The sequence below is a fragment of the Squalius cephalus genome, assembly GCF_949319135.1.
Source record: "Squalius cephalus genome assembly, chromosome: 7".
NCBI lineage: Eukaryota > Metazoa > Chordata > Actinopteri > Cypriniformes > Leuciscidae > Squalius > Squalius cephalus.
Genome location: NC_137128.1, coordinates 7,692,712 through 7,714,145, shown reverse-complemented (window position 1 = coordinate 7,714,145; position 21,434 = coordinate 7,692,712). Strand labels below are relative to the sequence as shown.

At 39.0% G+C, this 21,434-nt stretch overlaps 3 protein-coding genes across 3 annotated transcripts in view; 1 reads left to right on the top strand and 2 right to left on the bottom strand.

Annotated features, from left to right (window-relative positions):
• Positions 1-21,434, bottom strand: part of LOC307161680 (uncharacterized protein) — a 484,934-nt gene that overhangs the window by 298,000 nt on the left and 165,500 nt on the right. The gene's annotated exons all lie outside the window — the stretch shown is intronic.
• The window catches only part of LOC307161266 (sucrase-isomaltase, intestinal-like), a gene marked incomplete at its 5' end in the record, with an annotated part of 182,093 nt that overhangs the window by 28,037 nt on the left and 132,622 nt on the right, over positions 1-21,434 (top strand). The gene's annotated exons all lie outside the window — the stretch shown is intronic.
• The window catches only part of LOC307161659 (NACHT, LRR and PYD domains-containing protein 3-like), a 41,672-nt gene continuing 21,739 nt past the window's right edge, over positions 1,502-21,434 (bottom strand). The window contains exons 10-13 of the mRNA XM_079876527.1: positions 5,262-5,435; positions 4,824-4,997; positions 3,982-4,143; positions 1,502-3,202 (exon numbers count right to left, since the gene is read on the bottom strand). Of these exons, the coding sequence (XP_079732653.1) occupies positions 3,196-3,202; positions 3,982-4,143; positions 4,824-4,997; positions 5,262-5,435 (517 nt within the window). The 3' untranslated portion in view covers positions 1,502-3,195. The remainder of the gene's footprint in view (positions 3,203-3,981; positions 4,144-4,823; positions 4,998-5,261; positions 5,436-21,434) is intronic.

Here is a 21,434-nt window from a genome sequence, read left to right as displayed (position 1 = left end):
CTTGGTGTAAAAAGTTTGAGAACCACTGCGTTACAAAAAGTACATTTATCACAAACAGCACGAATATATCTACTAATGGCTGCATTTACAGGATAACATCTATGAATAATTTTGTTAATTATTTCTAATAAAGTAAAATCAATAATTTACAAAATGATTCATATTTATATGGTAATGTCCAAATGCTGTGCCGAGATACAGCATACAGTGAGGTTTAAGCCATTTTGATTTACATGGAGGATTGGAGCAAGGCAGTTTTAGTGCAGATCAACGGGGCCTCTGCAACCCGCTAGTCCGAGGCCCTCCTCGGGGATCTGCACATTTGATTATTTACTCATTTATTTAATAATCTACTTGATTTCATCAAGGGAAATGACGCATACAAAATCTAAATATCTGTCCATAATTTTAAAGAAAATTTTCGCACAATATTGGAAATATTTTCATTTTAACCCCCTGAGTGTGATATATGTCTTTATGAAGCTTGAAATCTCTTCTTTTAAATGAAGTAATTTATATAAAAAACAAATATTCTCATCTTGTGAAATCTGTATTAAAAGAGAGCGATTCCAGTCGACCTCATTAGAGCTAATTCAAATGTAATGTGACTCCGCCCACGGAGAGCGCACGCTATTCAAACGCAAATGGCTGAGGTAATCCGCGCAATCCTGTGAACGCCCCCCGTATCAGCTCGAGAAAACCAAAACACAAGTTTATTCAGAACATTACTTGCTTACAACGTCTCGCAGCGCTGTGGGGAATAATGAGGAATACGAGGAATACGAGCTGAGGAATACTAGTAAGTTTTTCCTTCTCGGGTTTCTGTTTATGAATGAATAACGGCATAGATGCGCGCTGTTTACCACAGCTGGCAAAAAACAATATTACGTGACAGTTCTCCATTATGGACGCGAGCTCTAAAAAAAACCACTAAAAGACTTTCAAACTTTCACAGAGACCTCAAAACAGAAAGTACAAATCCTTTCTTTAAAACGAATTTCGTTTTGTATCAATTGTATCTTAATTTTAATAATTTTTTCATTAACACATTTCCTGGATTTAAAGTAAATAAGCCTATCGTCAACGAATGATGATGTTTTAGCAAACTGTATTGCTATACTGAGATGAGTAAAAATCGACTGAAATATGTTTAAATAAAATGTAGGCTATTTGTATAAGCAACGTAAACTGAAAATTAACATTTATATGCCCTAATATTTCATGAAAACAACTTTACAGTCAGGCGAAATATGAAAGACAACATTTTGTTTAGTAGATTTGGGTACAGTTTTTACTGTAGAATATACTGCCACATCAAATAAGCTTTTGTTTAGCAATTTCTATAAAATAGCCTAATATTTTTGTCAAAAATAAAGTCATCAACTAAGATGTTAGCTGTTCCAATGTTGGCTATATTCAAAGTAATGAATACATAGATAAAATGTAGGCCTATAATCTTTTCTTTTTTTTTACAAAGAAAGAGTACACTTGAAATATTGTTGAAATTGTAATTATTGTTGTAATTGTAAACTTTTTAATAAAATAGCAAAACATATGTACAAGATAGATGTAAGCAAAATCTTAAATGGTCAATATAAGTCTTCTTCTAAATATCTTTTGTCCTTGCATTGTGGCTCAGCCAGTTTCACACCTGTGTGAATGGCTCATCATTATGCAGAGTGGGTGGTAATTCAGGTGTAAACCACTCCTCGTTCACGCCCCCTCGCATATTGGCTTTCCAAGCAAAACCTGTTTTACATCAATTTAAATCAATGTATGGTTTTATTTGAACGATAAAGCAAGACTATTTTCACATAATTTTGAAGAAAAAACTATAGGCGACGACATCCATTGGTCAAAAGTCTTATTGACATATATTTACTATATGTGTTGTGGCCTTATTTCAGAAATTTTAGTTTTTAGTTTTTTCAATATCCACGCATAAACATTATTCTCTCAAAAATGAAAACATGTACATACACGTGGCTCACATATTATGGTAGCCCTGTTTGTGCTTTATAGAGTGAATTTACACCTTTGCCATTAATATGTTTATAAGCAACTGAAAAAAGCACAAATGTCAGGGCATGTCAGAACATCTCAAGGGCCCAGAAAACCGCTCAGACTCCAGAGGGTTAAAGCATGAAGGTGAGCCAGTGGATATCCCACAAGTGCAGACTTTGCTCTAGAGTTATGCCAGTGAAGAAGTCTCAAACCCCAGTCAATTATTCACTACAGAAAGTGAAAGTAAAAACATCTGACGCTGCATTAACAGTCCATACTGTATATTCTCTCAGAGACGATGAATCTACTCAACGGAATTGATAACGGGCTGATAACAGTATAACTGTCTTCATTTCTCTTCTTAATATTTCTCTTGTGGCCCATAAGTAGTGAAGAAATGAGAAGTATTTCAAGTAAAACAAGTTGTTTTTTAAATGAGGAAAAGCTAATCTAAGAAATCTTTTATTTTTCCTCGCAGCTCGTCGGTTATGGGGTGATGCGCTATAGGCTAAAATTATTGCGGGCCAAATTAATTGAAATATTAATTTGATAATAAAAGTAGTAATGATAATAATAATTTAATACATGAAATGATAATACATTAAAACGACAAACGACGCACGACAAAGCTGTAAATCGTCCCGACCCGAAAAAGATTCGCACAAGTCAGAATTCTGCTCAAAATCGGATGAAAATCGCACAGTGTAGCCTATGCCCTCCTTTAAGTCATTCATCTGTTGTTCTGGACACTAATTATGTTCAGCTGTGCACTCATCCATCACCATCATTATCACCTGCATATATTAGCTGTGTCCCAATGTGAAGGCCCATCCTTCGAAGGCCGCAGACTAACATTATTATATTTGCAGGCCTGAGACTGAAGATTTCTGCAGACACTCGTCTGAGCTTCTTCCTCTGTTCCACCTTTAATTACAACTAAACCATCATTTGGCTGAATAATAAACCAACATGAATCATTCAATATCACATGTTTCTAATACGCATGCTAACACACACGCTGCTTTATTTAATTGTGAAGTCTGAGTCTCTTCCACCTGTATGAAACACATTTACACATTTATTTCTCCTCATAGACAGTAGTGAGACTCTTCTGTGGATCATCTGATGGTTTCTGCTCCTCTCATGATCATTTCACAGATTTAAAACCATGATGCAACAATCCACCGATGTTTATATTCTGTAAAGTGGAACAGAAGAGAAAACAATCAGTGTTCAGAGGAACAAAGTGCAAATATTTCAATTAGTTTTTTTTTTTAATTAAAAATAAGTTAAACTGAATTCTTGTAATCAGATTAATTACCGACTTTACATTATGTTGCTTTAATAGATTTAAAACCTGAATCATGTTCATATGTTTGTCTGTGTCGGTGCGACTCCTATTGAGTCTCTGTAAAGGAGAAACTAATGAGTGTACGGCGTATGGAATAAACCACAGGGAGCAAATACAAATGTTATTTTGAGTTCAAACACAAACCTTTAGTTTAAGCCGTTTGTCCTCTAGTTTAAACATGTTTGTAGGCTCTTAGTAAATAACTGAGAGTAAAGTAAGTGTAAAGTAGTGTGACGTGTTGCTTGTCACAGTAAAAACACACTAGAGACAGAGACATTTCTCATGTGAGCTGGACGCTGTGAGCTGAAGCTGGAACTGCACTGATTTTAGCAGGAGTGCAGCGTTTCCCTACAATCTGACCAAGTCTGTTTTCACACTGAAATGATTCACTTCTACTGACACAGTTAATAAAGCAGGTGTTGATGTATAAAGCTGTGACAGTGAGCTTTTCTTCTCTTTCCTCCTTTGTGTTAAACATTTCAATAACTTCACATTTTGTTCTCACACAAACCCTTTGTTGCAATAAAGCTTAATGATAATTTACTTTCACGAATGTTTGAAAGGTTTGTTCACATATCAGAGGTAAATGAAGATCTCTTTAATATCTCAGAGTGATGTTTCCTCACCTCAGGACACAGTTTGAGTCTCGTATCACGTCTCTGAGCCGCTGCTTTGAGTCTTCTATCTTATTGAGTCTCAGATCAAGCTCTTTTAAAAACTGCAGTGCTTTTGAGTTGGTCAAAGACTGAGTTAAAGAAGAAGCATCTGTAATGCCACAGTCATGTAGACTAGAAAGACACAAACAGAGGAAGAGAAATTATCTTACAAACAAATCACGAATGTGAAGAATTTTACACAAATATAATGTGATATAATGTGCGATACTCATTGTGAGATATTGAGCATAAAGTGTTTTAGTTTTGAAGTTATTTTAAGCATTTTGATTATTTGATAATGTCTCCTAGTTTATTCCTGCTCAGGTCCAGCTCTCTCAGGTCTGACGGGTTTGATTTCAGAGCTGAAGTCAGGATGAGACTCTGTTTCTCTGTAATACTGCATTCACTCAGACTGAAGACGGAGAAATAAAAATAGTTCACATCTATGATGATCATCTTATTGAAGAGCTACAGCAGCATTTAGTTTCCAATAGTCTGTTCTGAAACCCAGTCACACTAGTTCTGTGTGCTGGAAAACACTGTTTCTTCTCTTTCATTTTAACTATTTATTTGACGTCTCTCTTCTTTATTCTCTGTTGAAAAGGCAGATTTCTGCATGTACACAATCAGGACATTGTATCAAATGCTGGAAATTAAACAATTACTATCTAGATAAAAAACACATACAAATATGAGCAATAGGGAAAACCCAGAAAGTGCACTGCTATAAACAATGAAACATAAGCCCTGCTGTCTTCAAATAAATAAACTTCAGTCACACTGTAATTGCTGTACAGTACAATGATACTAACTGTAGTTTCTCCAACTTGAATTGTGGGTTCATCAGTAGATCACTGAGGTTTTTCACTCCAGAGTCTCCTAGTTTATTCTCGCTCAGGTTCAGCTCTCTCAGGTGTGACGGGTTTGATTTCAGAGCTGAAGTCACATCAGAACAACCTTCATCTGTCATATCACACCAGCCTAAACTACATTAGCAGAGAGAGAGCAGAAAATAAGACAGAAGAAAACTTTTTATTCTGTAAAGTCACATCATCTTCATCAGCAAATAAAACAGAGGAAGAGAGATCTTCATCTTTATTTCACCAGATCACAAAATACTAAGGTGAACATGTTTGCAGAAATATAATGTGAATTTAGACTCATTGTGAGATATTGAGTATAAAGTGTTTCAGTTTAAACTGTTGAAGTGATTTTAAGCATTTTGATTGTTGTATGTGAATGTGACTGACCTCAATCTCTCCAGTTTACAGTGTGGATCCTTCAGTACGGCACAGAAGTGCTTCACTCCTGTGTTTCCTAGTTCATTCACGCTCAGGTTCAGCTCTCTCAGGTGTGACGGGTTTGATTTCAGAGCTGAAGTCAGGATGAGACTCTGTTTCTCTGTAATACTGCATCTCCACAGACTGAAGACAGAGAAATAGGTTCAGGTAACACAGAGAAAGACTACACATTGTTCATTTAAATATACTACCAACATTGTAACAATATAAATGTTGTCTTGATCTATTTATGTTAGTTTGCACAGTCATTTCCTATCATTTTTTAAGGGTCATGAAACCCCCTAAAACCCATTTTTTGAGATGTGAACAGATATGTACAGGCTGCACATCACTGAAAATAATAAAAGCACTCTATTTTTGTTATTTATTGTTATTTTTGTGTTTTTCTGAGCAATTTGGTTCTCCCGGGCTGAAAAGTAAAGTGGAAGCGACGTCACAGTATCTGAGGTAGAAGCGTGTGATTGGCTGAATGCGAGGTGGAAGTGTGCTTTCGGAGCGTGTGATTGACTGAATGTGCTGATACACAGAACACAATGATGTAGACGACAATTAAAAGAACAACGGACAAAAAAGCAACTATGTCTTTATTATTTCTGTGTTAAACTGGTGCGTGTCGTTTGTTCAGACTCAGAGACTATAGTGCTCATAAATGTTGTAGTGTTTATACGCCCGCGTAAATATAATTAATTATTATTCATAATGGATTATGATCAATAATTAATAATTTAATTATTTTCAGAATTTACTGTAGCAGAATCAATAGTATGATCATTTTATCAGTTCATCCAATGAACAGAAAGCATAAACAATTATTAACTCTAGGAAATATAATATCTTCCTGGCCAAGAAAGAGTAATCCCCAGCTAACAGTAAATTAGCTTTTAACAGTAAATGGTTTTTAAAGGTTTTTTAAAACAAAAAAAAGGTTTGTTCCTTCTATAAAGGGGAGTTCTGGCTGCTAATAAATATAGAAAATAATCACCCTATTTTTCATAGTTGGTATCATTTAAAATGTGACAGTGCGACTGGTACAAATGTCTCATTTCCAAACAAGTAAAACTAAAAGGTAATAAGGTTTTTAAGAGTTTATGGATAACAAGTGAAAGAGGTCCTGACTATATAATGAAATGTAGCAAAGGGTTCGGGGCCTTTTCTGTGTTTCAGATTGGCCCGTGAGGCTGAGAGTTAAACCTCTCAGTATCATGTATTTCTTAATGTTGGGTTGCATCTTTTCTCTTTATTCCAGAGCATTTGATGTTTTGTATTGATTATCTTTGAATTGATTATGAAATTGGCATGATACATTTACCTGACATAATAAATTGTTACATTTGATTATTCTAACTGACTTTGACATTTTCATTGAAGAGTTAAAAGGAATAGTCAAACACAGCTCACAATTAATGATCCAAAGATATCATTAAACCCTTTTCATTTATGGAGTCAGATGAAATAACGAGAAAATACATATTCAAATGTATTGCATTTAATCAAAAAATACTTTGCCTCGAGAAAAGGACAGTAACACGTTAAGACCTTCCGCGCTGGTCGGATGCCTCCATTGGGCCGATCGAGCGCGAGCTTACAATAGTATCATGAAATAAAAATGTCAATAATTGTTTTCAACATTGATAATAATGTTTCTTGCATCAAATCATCATATTAGAATGATTTCTGAAGGATCATGTGAGACTGAAGACTGGAGTAATGATGCTGAAAATTCAGCTTTGATCACAGGAATAAATTACACTTTACTGTATATTCACATAGAAAACAGCTGTTTTAAATTGTAATAATATTTCACAATATTACTGTTTGTTTGTATTTTTAATCAAATAAATGCAGCCTTAGTGAGCAGAAGAGACTTCTTTTAAAAACATTAAAAATCTTACTGACGCCAAACTTTTGAATGGTAGTGTAATTCCATAATAGTGCTATTGTATAAGTATATATTTGTACACCTCGAATGTGTGTTTGAATATTTCACCAGTTTCAGCACTGGGACTTTTCACTGTATTACTCCACTCGTCTGTGTTTGTGCAACTTGCATCATTAAGCCAGAAGGGGGCGACACATCACTGTCTTTATGAGTGAGCAATTGAACCATTACAGTTTTTAACAATTGCTAAAACGCTAAAAACCCATTGGCTGAACAAAGTTCTCAGTTGCCTGAACTCATTTAGCTCACTGTGCAGTCTGTTGTCAATACCTTAAACCATTTCACATGGTAAAACACAATTTGCAGATCTCACTTAGACTTTTCAGCAAAACTAAACACATTCTCATTATCAAAACACATTCTGCACTCTAAAGCAGTGGTTCTCAACTCCAGTCCTCGGGACCCACTGCTCTGCACATTTTGTATGTCTCCCTTATTTAACACACCTGAACCAGATCATCAGCTCGTTAGGAGAGACTCCATGACTGATTTGAGTGTGTCAGATAAGAGAAACATACAAAATGTGCAGAGCAGCGGGTCCCGAGGACTGGAGTTGAGAACCACTGCTCTAAAGCACATGTCATCCATACTGGTAAACACAAGTGGCAACAATCACAAACACAAATAGAGAACATGTGTCATTGATTGAACACAACCACTCAAAATTGATTTAACCTGTTTCAAATGATGCCCAAAGACAAGAAGAAGCACATTGATGATTGATCACATTTACTCCTTTGATGTTTGTCCCTTTTAGTATTGTATACTGTAGTACAGTGCATTGTAGGCTGTATACATATATATATATATATATATATATATATATATATATATATATAATGAACACCAGGTTTGTTGTGCCTTGTAGGCATAATCTATGTACTGTGCTGCATAAAATAATAATAACAATAGCCTATAAATCGTTAAAAAGGAACACTTCAACACTTCACTGCACAAGAGAAACATATATTGATAATCATATGTAACTTCAATCTCATTCCATAATGTCATAACGAAAATAAACATTTGGAGTAAAAAAAAAAAAAATGATGCCGATTGTTTGGCGCATTTTGCTTTCCAAACGCGTGCAGGTAACATTTACTGAAGCGATCAAGCCGCTCAAAACTATTAAACTAATTATTGTTATACATCTATGTTTCAGCAGATATCCATAAACACAGTATTTAACAGTAAACACGGTTCTAAACATTATAATATTCACCATAGTATACACTCATACTAGCCTACTTTTATCATGCTGTGTTTTATTATAGAATATAAAAACATCCTTGTGTCGGACATGTATTGCTTACCAGGCTAGTTCACATTTCAACATGTTGTCTATTTATAGATACATATACACTCACCTAAAGGATTATTAGTAACACCATACTAATACTGTGTTTGACCCCCTTTCGCCTTCAGAACTGCCTTAATTCTACGTGACATTGATTCAACAAGCTGCTGAAAGCATTCTTTAGAAATGTTGGCCCATATTGATAGGATAGCATCTTGCAGTTGATGGAGATTTGTGGGATGCACATCCAGGGCACGAAGCTCCCGTTCCACCACATCACAAAGATGCTCTATTGGGTTGAGATCTGGTGACTGTGGGGGCCATTTTAGTACAGTGAACTCATTGTCATGTTCAAGAAACCAATTTGAAATGATTTGAGCTTTGTGACATGGTGCATTATCCTGCTGGAAGTAGCCATCAGAGGATGGGTACATGGTGGTCATAAAGGGATGGACATGGTCAGAAACAATGCTCAGGTAGGCCGTGGCATTTAAACGATGCCCAATTGGCACTAAGGGGCCTAAAGTGTGCCAAGAAAACATCCCCCACACCATTACACCACCACCACCAGCCTGCACAGTGGTAACAAGGCATGATGGATCCATGTTCTCATTCTGTTTACGCCAAATTCTGACTCTACCATCTGAATGTCTCAACAGAAATCGAGACTCATCAGACCAGGCAACATTTTTCCAGTCTTCAACTGTCTTATTTTGGTGAGCTCGTGCAAATTGTAGCCTCTTTTTCCTATTTGTAGTGGAGATGAGTGGTGGGTCTTCTGCTGTTGTAGCCCATCCGCCTCAAGGTTGTGCGTGTTGTGGCTTCACAAATGCTTTGCTGCATACCTCGGTTGTAACGAGTGGTTATTTCAGTCAAAGTTGCTCTTCTATCAGCTTGAATCAGTCGGCTCATTCTCCTCTGACCTCTAGCATCAACAAGGCATTTTCGCCCACAGGGCTGGATGTTTATCCCTTTTCACACCTAGAAATGGTTGTGCGTGAAAATCCCAGTAACTGAGCAGATTGTGAAATACTCAGACCGGCCCGTCTGGCACCAACAACCATGCCACGCTCAAAATTGCTTAAATCACCTTTCTTTCCCATTCTGACATTCAGTTTGGAGTTCAGGAGATTGTCTTGACCAGGACCACACCACACTAAATGCATTGAAGCAACTGCCATGTGATTGGTTGATTAGATAATTGCATTAATGAGAAATTGAACAGGTGTTCCTAATAATCCTTTAGGTGAGTGTACATGTATGATATTAGGCTTAGTTCATGTTTTTACTTCAATCTCATTTCATAACATACATTTTAATCTGGCACCACCAGTTTAACCTGTTAAGCTGCAACCCCACTTTTGAAAAATCCCCAGAAATGACATACCCAAACTGAAACAGATACAGTTCATGAACCCTTTGTACTAAAAGCACAAGTATGATCTCATTTGAAAGCTGACACCTGGCAGTTTATTGTAAATGTAGAATTAATTATTGTCATAATGACAAATTTGTTTATAAATAGCTTCAAAGTTTTGTAAAGTTATTAGAAATTAATTTTTATGAAACATCCTCATGAAAATAAAATTGAAGTTGGCACTGTAGCAATCTAGAAATGCACTACAGCTAAAGCCACATGTCTAACCATTTTATGTTTAAAATCTGAAGATAATAAGTCCAAAACTCTGTATTTAGTTAAATGTTTTTCAAGACCATGTCAGGTGCACCTAGGGCTAGCTAGCATGTTAGCTTAGCACACCATCAATACACGACAATTTATGAGATTAAAACCATGTTTGTGCTCCAAACTTACTTTATAACGCAAGCCGAGTATTTTAAATAATCTTCTGTGATCTAATTTGGCTTCAGATAAAAAAAAATCAGACAGAAAATATACTATTGGTATATTATTCTGCGCAATGATAGTCTATATAGATTAGCATTACATTATAAATATAATCTATTATTATGAAAATACCTGGCATGGCTTGAAAAACACAGGTAACTCAAATATCATTGCAATCATGTTTATTGTCTTCAAAATATCTGTATCTGCATGATACAGCGCGATCTCTTGTTAGCTTTGTGTGTATCAGTGACGTCCTGGAATGTCACATGATCATGGCTCTTCTTCATGTTCTATATATGGACTATTATTGTGCATATAGCGCCCTCAGGCTATTGGTATGTATTGAAAACACAGTATCAGAGAACCAAACGCTCATAAAGATTACATCGACGCATTTGGGTATAAATTCAATAAATATTATTCCTGTCTATAGAAATATGATGTAAATCTATGAGAATCTATCAATATTTCTCCAAATCTGCACATTTTTGTGCTAAAGCCCTGAAGGACGTTGTTTTGTGTATCGCTGTCATGACGACAGCACGGGAGTTTTTTATGAATGAAAGCGGCTGACGCGCATAATTCATATTAAAGGTATCGACTCATTTTTTCATTTCATAACTCCTGACACAAATTAAGACATAACTGTCACTATGAGTTTCTCAGAATACAATAGTGGTCAAATACTGAAACTTGAGTATTATATCTTTTTAATTATGTATAGTTTGTCAAGGTATAACATTAAATCTGATAGTAATTTGAATTAAATAAATAAAAAACGCTTCAGTGCGCGGGCACACTGGCAACGGTTAACAGGTTAACATGTCTTACCTTAAAAATCTTCTCATCTTCAAATCGCGTTCTTCTAATTCTTCTGAGGTAAATCCAAGTGAAACAGCACAGCACAGCACAAACACAGTCTTCCAAACTCGATGAAAAGCAGAGAAGTAAGTTACCGAAGTCTCTAATCCTTTGTTTTGAGGTGATGAGGGAATTTACAGGTCTGCATTTCTCCGCGTGGCTCATTTGCATGTCAATCGCTCGTGCGCGCATGGGCGTGGTCACATTAGAGTTAATAAGGAAGCGTTTGAGAAACTGTACATGCCGCTGCTTTCATACAGATTACTTAAACAGAGAATATTTGTTTAAAAATAGAGACTCCAAGCATTGTATAGACATGCGTTTCAAGTCGGTGTGACAAACATTTGCTGAGTTACAGGTCATTTTCTGTCGCGTTTCAGAATGAGTTTCACATTGAGACTGACGGCAGAACGCGCATCATGTTTATTTTTTTTATTTTACGAAAAACACAACATTTTGTTTTTATTATGAGTGCACACAAATAAAAGAAGACATTTAAGCGTTTTGATTGATGTATAACACTTACATGTAAAATCAAAATCAACAGACTATTTAGACTCTCTTTTGTACTGATAAGAAAAAAAGTGAGCTGGTATTGCCGGCAATACCGCCGACCCCAGGGGGTTAAACCCACAGACACTTGTTCAATCTCAGTAAATCTGCATGATTCATGGGTTCACAGAGATCATCGCCCCCCAGTGGAGAACCACTGACATTTACAAATATTTCGAAACAGTTATGACGTAACTAAGCCTTGTTTACTGAAATCATGTGACTTTGGGAGTTTGATACACACTCCGAACCACTGATTCGAAACAAAAGATTTGCCAAGGTTTCGTAGCTTCATGAAGCGTGTTTTTCGAAAGTGCCCATCACTAGCGTTCAGTGGATCTTATTACAGGCAGATACAAAATAGGTCTAATAGGTTAGACAAACTTAGTCCCGGTCATGTTGGAAGTTACCGAGCTGGGGACTATTTTCAGGTGCTGCGTCATATCATTACGCCTGCTGGACTCATGGTACGGCAGCAAAGTTTCTTGATTATTACGCTGGAATGAGAGTATAGTTCCTAGCCATATCGGCCTTTTCATTTTCTGTCGGTCTTAGTACACGATGTAACTACAGAAGAGTCAAGTTTTAAATAGGAAAAATATCGAAACTTTTTGGTCATTTTTTTGAGAGAGATGCTAATGGTCCTGTCCGATTCAATAATCTATGCTAAGCTATGCTAAAAGTGGTACCGCCAGACCCGGAGTTCGGCTGAATGGATTCGAAAACGGTAAAACTCAACTGTCAACTAATCATCGGTTCAAAAAACCGCCCACAAAACCTCTCACACTACAACTTTAACATAGTAGGATGTCCTGTTACTTTATCCTCTACAGTAAAATACCTGGGTGTTATATTAGACTGCAACCTGTCTTTTGAAAATCATATTTCATATGTTACAAGAACAGCCTTTTTCCACCTTAGAAACATTGCTAAGCTACGTAACATGCTATCAGTTTCTGATGCAGAAAAGTTAGTTCATGCATTCATGACCTCGAGACTAGATTACTGTAATGCTTTATTAGCTGGTTGTCCTGCATCCTCAATAAACAAGCTACAGTTAGTCCAAAATGCCGCCGCTAGAGTTCTTACTAGATCAAGAAAATATGATCATATAACACCAATTTTATCATCACTGCATTGGTTACCTATAAAGTTCTGTATTAATTACAAGGTATTGCTACTGACTTATAAAGCCCTAAACGGCTTAGCTCCAGTCTATTTAACGGATCTTCTATCGCCCTATAATCCATCGCGCTCTTTAAGATCACTAAATTCAAGGCTTTTGGTCATACCTAGGATATCTAGGTCCACCAAAGGAGGGAGAGCATTTTCACATTTAGCTCCAAAACTCTGGAATAGTCTTCCTGATACTGTTCGTTGCTCAGACTCGCTCTCCCAGTTTAAAACTAGATTAAAGACGCATCTCTTCAGCCAGGCATTCATATAATACTTTTAATCTTACAGTTCAAACTACAATCCGTCCTCTAGTTCATAAACGCCAGAGGAGAACTGGCCCCCGACTGAGCCTGGGTTCTCCTAAGGTTTTTTTTTTCTTTAGGTCACCTGATGGAGTTTTTCGGTTCCTTGCCTTTGGCTTGCTCAGTTGGGGATATTTGGGGATATTTCATTTAATTAATCAATCAACAATACTATTGATTAGCATTACCAAACGTGGACGTTTTCCACTAGAAACAAACATTGATGTATTATTATGACCGCCGCTAGCGTAGCTAGCGAAAGCGGTCATATAGGGATTGTCAAAGTTTTTTTTTTTTTTTTCCCCGTCAATCTACTGAATTTTCCGTCAATGATACCAGGGACACCGAAACACCGGGGAACATGAAATTTGGTGAGCATGTAGCCCCACTAGACTTTTACGGAAAAATTTCGTTTGGTCCCCGGGGGCCACTCCCCCCCCGCGCTGGGCCCCCCCAAACCCAAAAAATGCAGTTTTTCCTAAATAACTACCTGAACCGTGGAACCGAGGATGAAGAAATTTGCAAAGTATGTTGGTCTTAAGGGCCCACATCAACCTAGCCCATAATCGATTGTCAAAGTTTTTTAGTTTTTTTTTCCCGTCAATCTACTGAATTTTCCGTCAACGATACCAGGGACACCGAAACACCGGGGAACATGAAATTTGGTGGGCATGTAGCCCCACTAGACTTTTACGGAAAATTTTTGTTTGGTCCCCGGGGGCCACTCCCCCCCCCGCGCTGGGCCCCCCCAAACCCAAAAAATGCAGTTTTTCCTAAATAACTACTTGAACCGTGGAACCGAGGATGAAGAAATTTTTATGGTATGTTGGTCTTAAGGGCCCACATCAACCTAGCCCATAATCACTCATTTGTGATTTGCGCCCCTCCCATAAAAAATGAAAATGCAATATTATTCTGCTTTAATCGCCCCTATCTTCAGTGGAGATGTTCAGAACTGCACCATATTTCATGTGTATGATTAACTTGACATCCTCTGGGGGTATGCTAAGTTTCGTAGAATTTCATCCATGGGGGGGTATAAAATAAATTCATTTATGTGCACATATAGTGACTGTACACTCATCGGCCTGTAGATGGTGCTGTTGAGCGAAGGGTTGCTGGTTTAGGATGATACTGTCACACACACACATGCAGGAATACAAACAAACGCAAGCATGCACACACACTGACATCCACACGCACAGACACACACCCATACACACACATACAAATCCACATGCACAGACACACACACACAAACACACACTATTCTGTCCCTCTATGTTCTATAGTATTGTATTAGTTCGCTGGTGCATTTCTTTATTTTCCCACTTGGGGTCAGTATCTCCTTTAGTGTTTCTTTTGGGTTCTTCTTCATGGATTATAACGCGTGTTCTTCTCAGCGCTCTGTTGTGATGTGCTGACGCAGCAGGAAAAAAGTTTGTTACACGCGGTGTGAGAAAATGTCCGGAGGTCAGGTGTTGACATTCCTCACTCTTCTCAGTCCCTTTATATCTTTGGGAAGCTTAGACATGCCATAATCTGTAAGTTATTAGTGGCCAATATTGTATTTCTAAATGTTTAGATACTTTTCTGGTACTTAATAGGTTATTTTAACTCTCTCAAACAAAAAGGTTGTTTGTGATCGAAGTCAAGCTAATGTTGCAAGCTTTTGTTTAGTATGTGGTTGTACAATATCTTATAAGTCAATGTGAACACAGCTTTTACTGAACTTAGGTCGTCAGGTTGTACATAGTACAGGTTGTTAAAAGTAAAACAGTAGCTTTTGTTTTACTGTGGAGCTTTAATTTAAGGCTTGCTGAGTTCATGCTCTACTAAATCTAACTAAAGAGGAAAGAGTCGACCTGTTATATTTTTACAGATATTTTGAACAGTATTTTGAACTACTTGTGAATCTGTGCACTGAAACTGCAATTAACTGCAGTATATTCCCCAACCACATGGTGGCAAACTGAATCATTTAAAGATGTATGCTGAGTCCCAATTCGCCTACTTATACTACGACCTAAAAGAATGTACTTTTTTTGTGAGGAAAAAGTACATACTTTTGAGTGTGTAGCAAAAGAGTATGCACGTTCTGGGACATACTTCGATGACGTCATGCAACGTGAACTTGAACGTGGTTGCCTGGTTACGCACACACACCTCGACTGTTAACAAAACATTTTACATTTCATTCATTCTTGTCCAATATCATTTTATTTACTATTCCCATCTTTTTTTCCACAATACATTTACAATTTGAGGAGTGAAGCAGGGCGTCGTCGTAGATCAACCAGACGCAGGTCATGAGGCGGCTGGTTCTGACGTTCATGTGCAAATGTGTGTACTGTGTAACGAAAGCTACTCATTTTCTGAGCTAAAATATTTAAAGTTTAAAGTGTAACTATTGTTTAACGTATTTTATACTTAATCTTATACTTATGTATAATACTTAAAAATACCCCGATGAAAATGAACCATGCTTTTACTATAGTAAAAGTGTATTAACCATGTTTCTTTGGTTGGACTGATAAAGTTAACATTTGTACAGCCACAGTATTACTACAAATAAGTCAGACAGAAACATCAAAATAAATACATAAAAAAGACACTTGAATGACACTGTATTAGAGCCTTTTTATTTATTGTTTTGTAGCCTGCAATGAGGCGCTCAGTATCTTCATCGGACCCTACAAGATAAACGGTACTTTTTTGGCACAACATAAACCCATTAATATTACGAGACATTAAAATATAACTTTTATTAGGGTTAAACTGAATTCTTACACTTAAAAACTGAGGGCGCATCTCCGCTGCTGCATCCGACTGCCAGGTTTACATCGATTACACATCACCAGCACCATCACCGCAAAGCTCCTCCCTCCCGCACGCGATGGGTTGTGGGCAATATTAGCCGTTAGAATGTGCATTGATCTGCACTTCGAATTCTAACCGGAAATAGTAGACCATCCGGGTATCTTTGGAACACTCATTTCAACATACTACGATTTGGGACGTACTAATTCTAGTTTTGCATACTATTTAGGACGGATAGTATGCGAATTGGGACTTGAGCAGTAATGTTGTGATTCTTATATCTTGAACTCTGATCACTTCAAGTATTTAAATTCACAGCAATGAGTCTTGGTTTGTTAAATAATGTATTTTATTGAAATTTGCTTGTATGTTCACAGTTTTACAATCAAAAGAGAGGTCTTCAGTAAAGACACTAAGAAGAAAACTGTGTCCTGTTATTCCTGGAACCACCTTCTCTTACTGTTTAGCTCGCTGCATAGGCTGAGTAGCCATACACTCAACCGAGGGCAGAAGACACACGCGCAGACGCACACACATGTACACACACACAGACACACACACAGACACACACATGCACAAACACACACACATACACACACACACAGACAGACATGCACATACTACTACTTTTTTTAGGTATATACATAAACACGCAATACAGCCAAATTACTCCACGTCATTTATTTTTGTGGAAAGCCAGTGCAGGCCTGAGCGGCGGTCATATTTTGTACCGCCATGCGGTACATCTACTGTAGTTTTAATTTAATACTGTGAAGCTGCTTTGATACAATCTGTATTGTGAAAGGCGCTATATAAATAAACTTGACTTGACTTAACTGTTTAACTCTGGGGGAGTTGTAAAATGAGCCTATTTCCAAAAAAAGTGGAGTATCCCTTTAATCTTTATATTAATCTTTGCAAATCACTAGCACGCTTCACGATGAATGCGGCTGTTTACACTCAGGGTACATTACGGCATGTTTTCAATGTACGACGTTCTTAATATAATTCATAATCCCACGTTTATAATGACCAACGCGTTATAGTTATTGTGTTATTGTGTTACAAACGGTGTACGCACAGAACAGAGGGGCGGGGTGAGCAAAGCTCATTATCATTTAAAGACACATGCACTTAAACGGCATGCTGAAAACAGAGCTGTTTTTGACCAGGTAAAATGAGTGTTTTCTTACAATACTAATGAGAATTTTTAAAGTATATTACAAACTTTTAATTTAGACCCTAAAGAATCATATTAGCTTGTACAAAAATGGCATTATATGACCCCTTTAAAGCTTGATATCACGTTTTAATAGTGTTTTTAATTTGCTGTTTAATTTTATGACTTTAAATTGTTGTGGCTCTGTGTGAAGCTGAGGAAAAAACTGCTCTGACTCAAATAAGTGAGGAAATATTATTATCATCAGCTAACATTACTACTAAAAGCAGGGCTCCAGACTGCATTCTGCTACCAAAATTTGAGAGTATGTAACTGAATTTTACACCAGTAAATTTACACGTTAAACGTGCAAGGGGCGCGTCAATGAATCCGGAATGTGTGAAAAAGAATAGAGAATGACCACTGTAACTGGCTAATGTGTGGAGGGGGAGGGTCCTAGAGATAATAGAGCGTGCATAAACGTCTGTGGGAAGGAAATGGAGACAAATATCAATATCACAGACACAGTCGGATGATGATGAATCAGAGTCAGAGGTTTGTGAGATGATAAAGGCCCGAACCCACCATTTTCGGGAAGACTGGCTGAGAGAATTCAGCTGGCTGAGGTACTGTAAGGAGACGAACTCCATGAACTGCGAATGTTGCAGTCGCTACCCCAGAACTGCAGGGAACACGAAGATTGCAGACAGTGCAGGCACTTCGCAGTTTAAACACAATACGCTAGTTAGACACAATCTCAGCCTCAAGCATAGAGTATGCCGTGACATGTTAATAAATCAAAACAAAATGAAAGCAGAAAAAAACAGCACTACTTATTTCTGCTTCACGGACCGTTTAATAGTTCGAACCAATAATAGACAGCGCAGAGCTTCTCTCGCCAGTCGCGGGCGGATCTTGATCACGCAACACCGTTACATCGTGGAGATCCAGTGAAGAAATCCATTGAGTTTGCGACAGAATTAATAACATCGCTGCGAGATCCAGTGAGAATCATTCAGATTCGACGCAGAATAGGCCTTTATTGCATCACATTAGAACGCCGGAAGTAGCCGCAAAAAATTGCTGAAGCAGTGTACAGCGTCTTCCGGTTATTGCGTTCACCATGGCTGCCTGTTAATTATCACTGGACTACTTCGCTCTCGCATCTCCCAAAAGTTTCTTTTTTTTTAGTTGTCTTGATTCCATTTTAATGGTTTAATTAAATTGTTATAACCAATTATTTAAAATGTAATGATTTAAGCAAAACTTTCTTTAAAGGTTAAACCAAACTTTTATTTTGACGGGTTGCGGTGTAGACCCTTTGAGTCTCTCTGTGTTTTATGATATGACGATAGTTTTTCTCAAATGAAGCTAAAATGCTGCTGAAGTGACTCTCAGAGCGGCTGTGTTGATGAAGTGCATTAATGTCCTCATATAGGCTGAAAACATCGTGAGCGTCATGCCTGCCTCAGTGTGTGTGAATGAAATGGCACAGACGCGCTGTTTCATTTACCACACAGAGACACACAGAACATGCATGATTCCTATTTAAATAGTCTTTATGCGGTTTAATATTGACAGACACTGGTCTATATCGCGATTTTATTTAAGTTTACTGACCTACTTTTCATCTAAAGGTGTAACTAAGTAACCACCGGAAGTGCGAGTACACTGCTTGGCGATTTCGAACGTTCCGAAACCAGGAAATGAGATAAAGGCCTATTCTCTGTTATAAACCATATCAGATAAAACATCGCTGACGTGGAAACCAGGAGAAACAATGTGCCATGAACAAACAAGTTATAGAAGGCTGTCCACAGATCAGCAACATTCACCATGTATTTAATGTAGTAACACTAACTGTAACTATATACTATGGTTATAATAGTAGCCAACACAACTTTTTCCAGCACTTCAAAACTCTAATATCATATTTAAATGTTATTTTTAATGTGTTGACCAAAACATTTTTGTTCATCCTTTAAAGATTGTCCCTATCTATAAAACTAAAAGTTTCAAGAAGTAGGAAAACGTCTCGGGTTACGACTGTAACCCTTGTTCCCTGAGAAAGAGAACGAGAACTGCGTCGAATGACACTTTGGGGGAACGCCCCTCAGCGTAGCGCCTCTGAAGTATGAATGAAACTAAACCAATCCTGATTGGTGTTACGTCATGACGTAATGTGTGACGGCATATGCGGAAGCTACAAAAGGACGCCGGCACACAACAGAGATAGCTTCTGTGATGAAGCAAGCGCTCCCAGGCAGGGAGAGGCGTGGCGAAGGGATGCAGTTCTCGTTCCCTTTCTCAGGGAACAAGGGTTACAGTCGTAACCCGAGACGTTCCCTTTCGAGGGAACTCGAACTGCGTCGGATGACACTTTGGGGGAACGAGTACCCACTATGCCACAACGAGCCCTGCCTGTCCTAGTGTGAAGCTGCGCACAGGCACACTTAGGACGAGAGCACAAAGGTGCCAGGTGTCGATGTAATGTCCAGGCTGTAAAATCTAATAAAAGTGTGAGGGGTGGCCCATCCTGCTGCATCGCAGACTTCTTGGATCGGGGCCCCTGAGAGGAGGGCTCTAGAGGACGCCATGCCTCTGGTAGAGTGAGCCCTCATGGCCAGAGGTGAAGGCAAATTGCGCACCTGGTAGGCCATAGATATAGCATGGACAATCCAGTTGCTAATGGTCTGTTTTGAAGCAGGAAGCCCTTTCTTGGGCGACCCGAAACACACTAACAACTGGTCTGACTTCCGCCATGAGGAGGACCTCTGGATATATATTTTGAGCGCTCTGACAGGGCAGAGCAGATGAAGTCTCTCCTCATCCGCCGTCACGTGAGGTGGAGGATGGAAAGCCTGCAGAACCGTAGGCCGTGCCACATTAGATGGCACCTTAGGCAAATAGCCCGGCCTAGGATGTAGAATGGCTTTGATGTTGCCTGGAGCAAACTCCAGGCACCCGTTGGAAATAGAGAGCGCCTGGAGATCTCCTACCCTCCTCAGAGAAGTAATGGCCAACAAGAAAGCCACCTTTAGAGAAAGGTTCTTGGCCTCAGCCGACTCCAGCGGTTCGAAGGGGGCCTCAACCAACCCTTCGAGAACCACCGCCAGGTCCCAAGTGGGAAACCTGGTACGAGTCGCAGGTCTCATCCTCCAAGCCCCACGGAGGAAACGTACGACCAACTGCTGTCTCCCCAGAGGCCCATCACTCAGAGGAGCATGGAAAGCCGAAATGGCAGCCACGTACACCTTGAGAGTGGACGGGGTAAGACCAGCCGAGAAGCGATCTTGGAGGAACTCCAGCACTGAAGCCACTGGGCAGTTAACTGGGTCCACCTCACGCTCTCTGCACCATACGGTGAAAACATTCCATTTTAGGCCGTACAGTTTCCTCGTGGAGGGAGCTCTAGAGCTGAGTATGGTCTCTACTACTCCTGCTGACAGGCCAGCCTCTCGGTACTATGCCCCCTCAGGGGCCAGACCCACAGTTTCCATAGTTCTGGCCGAGGGTGAAATATTGAGCCCTCTGCCTGTGTCAGCAGGTCCCTCCTGATGGGAAGCTCCCATGGAGGGCCGTCGAGGAGTGATATTATGTCTGAGAACCATACTCGGGCCGGCCACAACGGGGCTACCAATAATAGACTGATCCCGTCGCGACGAACCCTCTCTAGAACTCCCGGGAGCAGAGCGATCGGGGGAAATGCATACAGACGCAGCCTCGGCCATGTCTGAACCATGGCATCCAACCCCAGCGGGGCTGGATGTGTGAGGGAGAACCACAGTGGACAGTGAGTCGTCTCTCGAGACGCGAATAGATCCACTTCCACTGGGCCGAACCTCTGACATATTAACTCCACCACCTCGGGATGGAGTCTCCATTCCCCGGGCCTCAGCCCCTGCCTCGACAGGATGTCTGCTCCCTGATTCTGATTCCTTGGGATGTATGTTGCTTTGAGAGACAACAATTTCCCCTGTGACCACAGGAGGATCTGATGTGCCAGTCTGCATAGAGGGCGAGACCTCAGACCCCCTTGATGGTTTATATAGGCCACCACCGACATATTGTCCATCCTCACAAGGACGTGATGACCCTTGAGGTCCGGCAGGAAGCTCCTCAAAGCTCGGAACACTGCCAACATTTCCAGGCAGTTTATATGCCAGG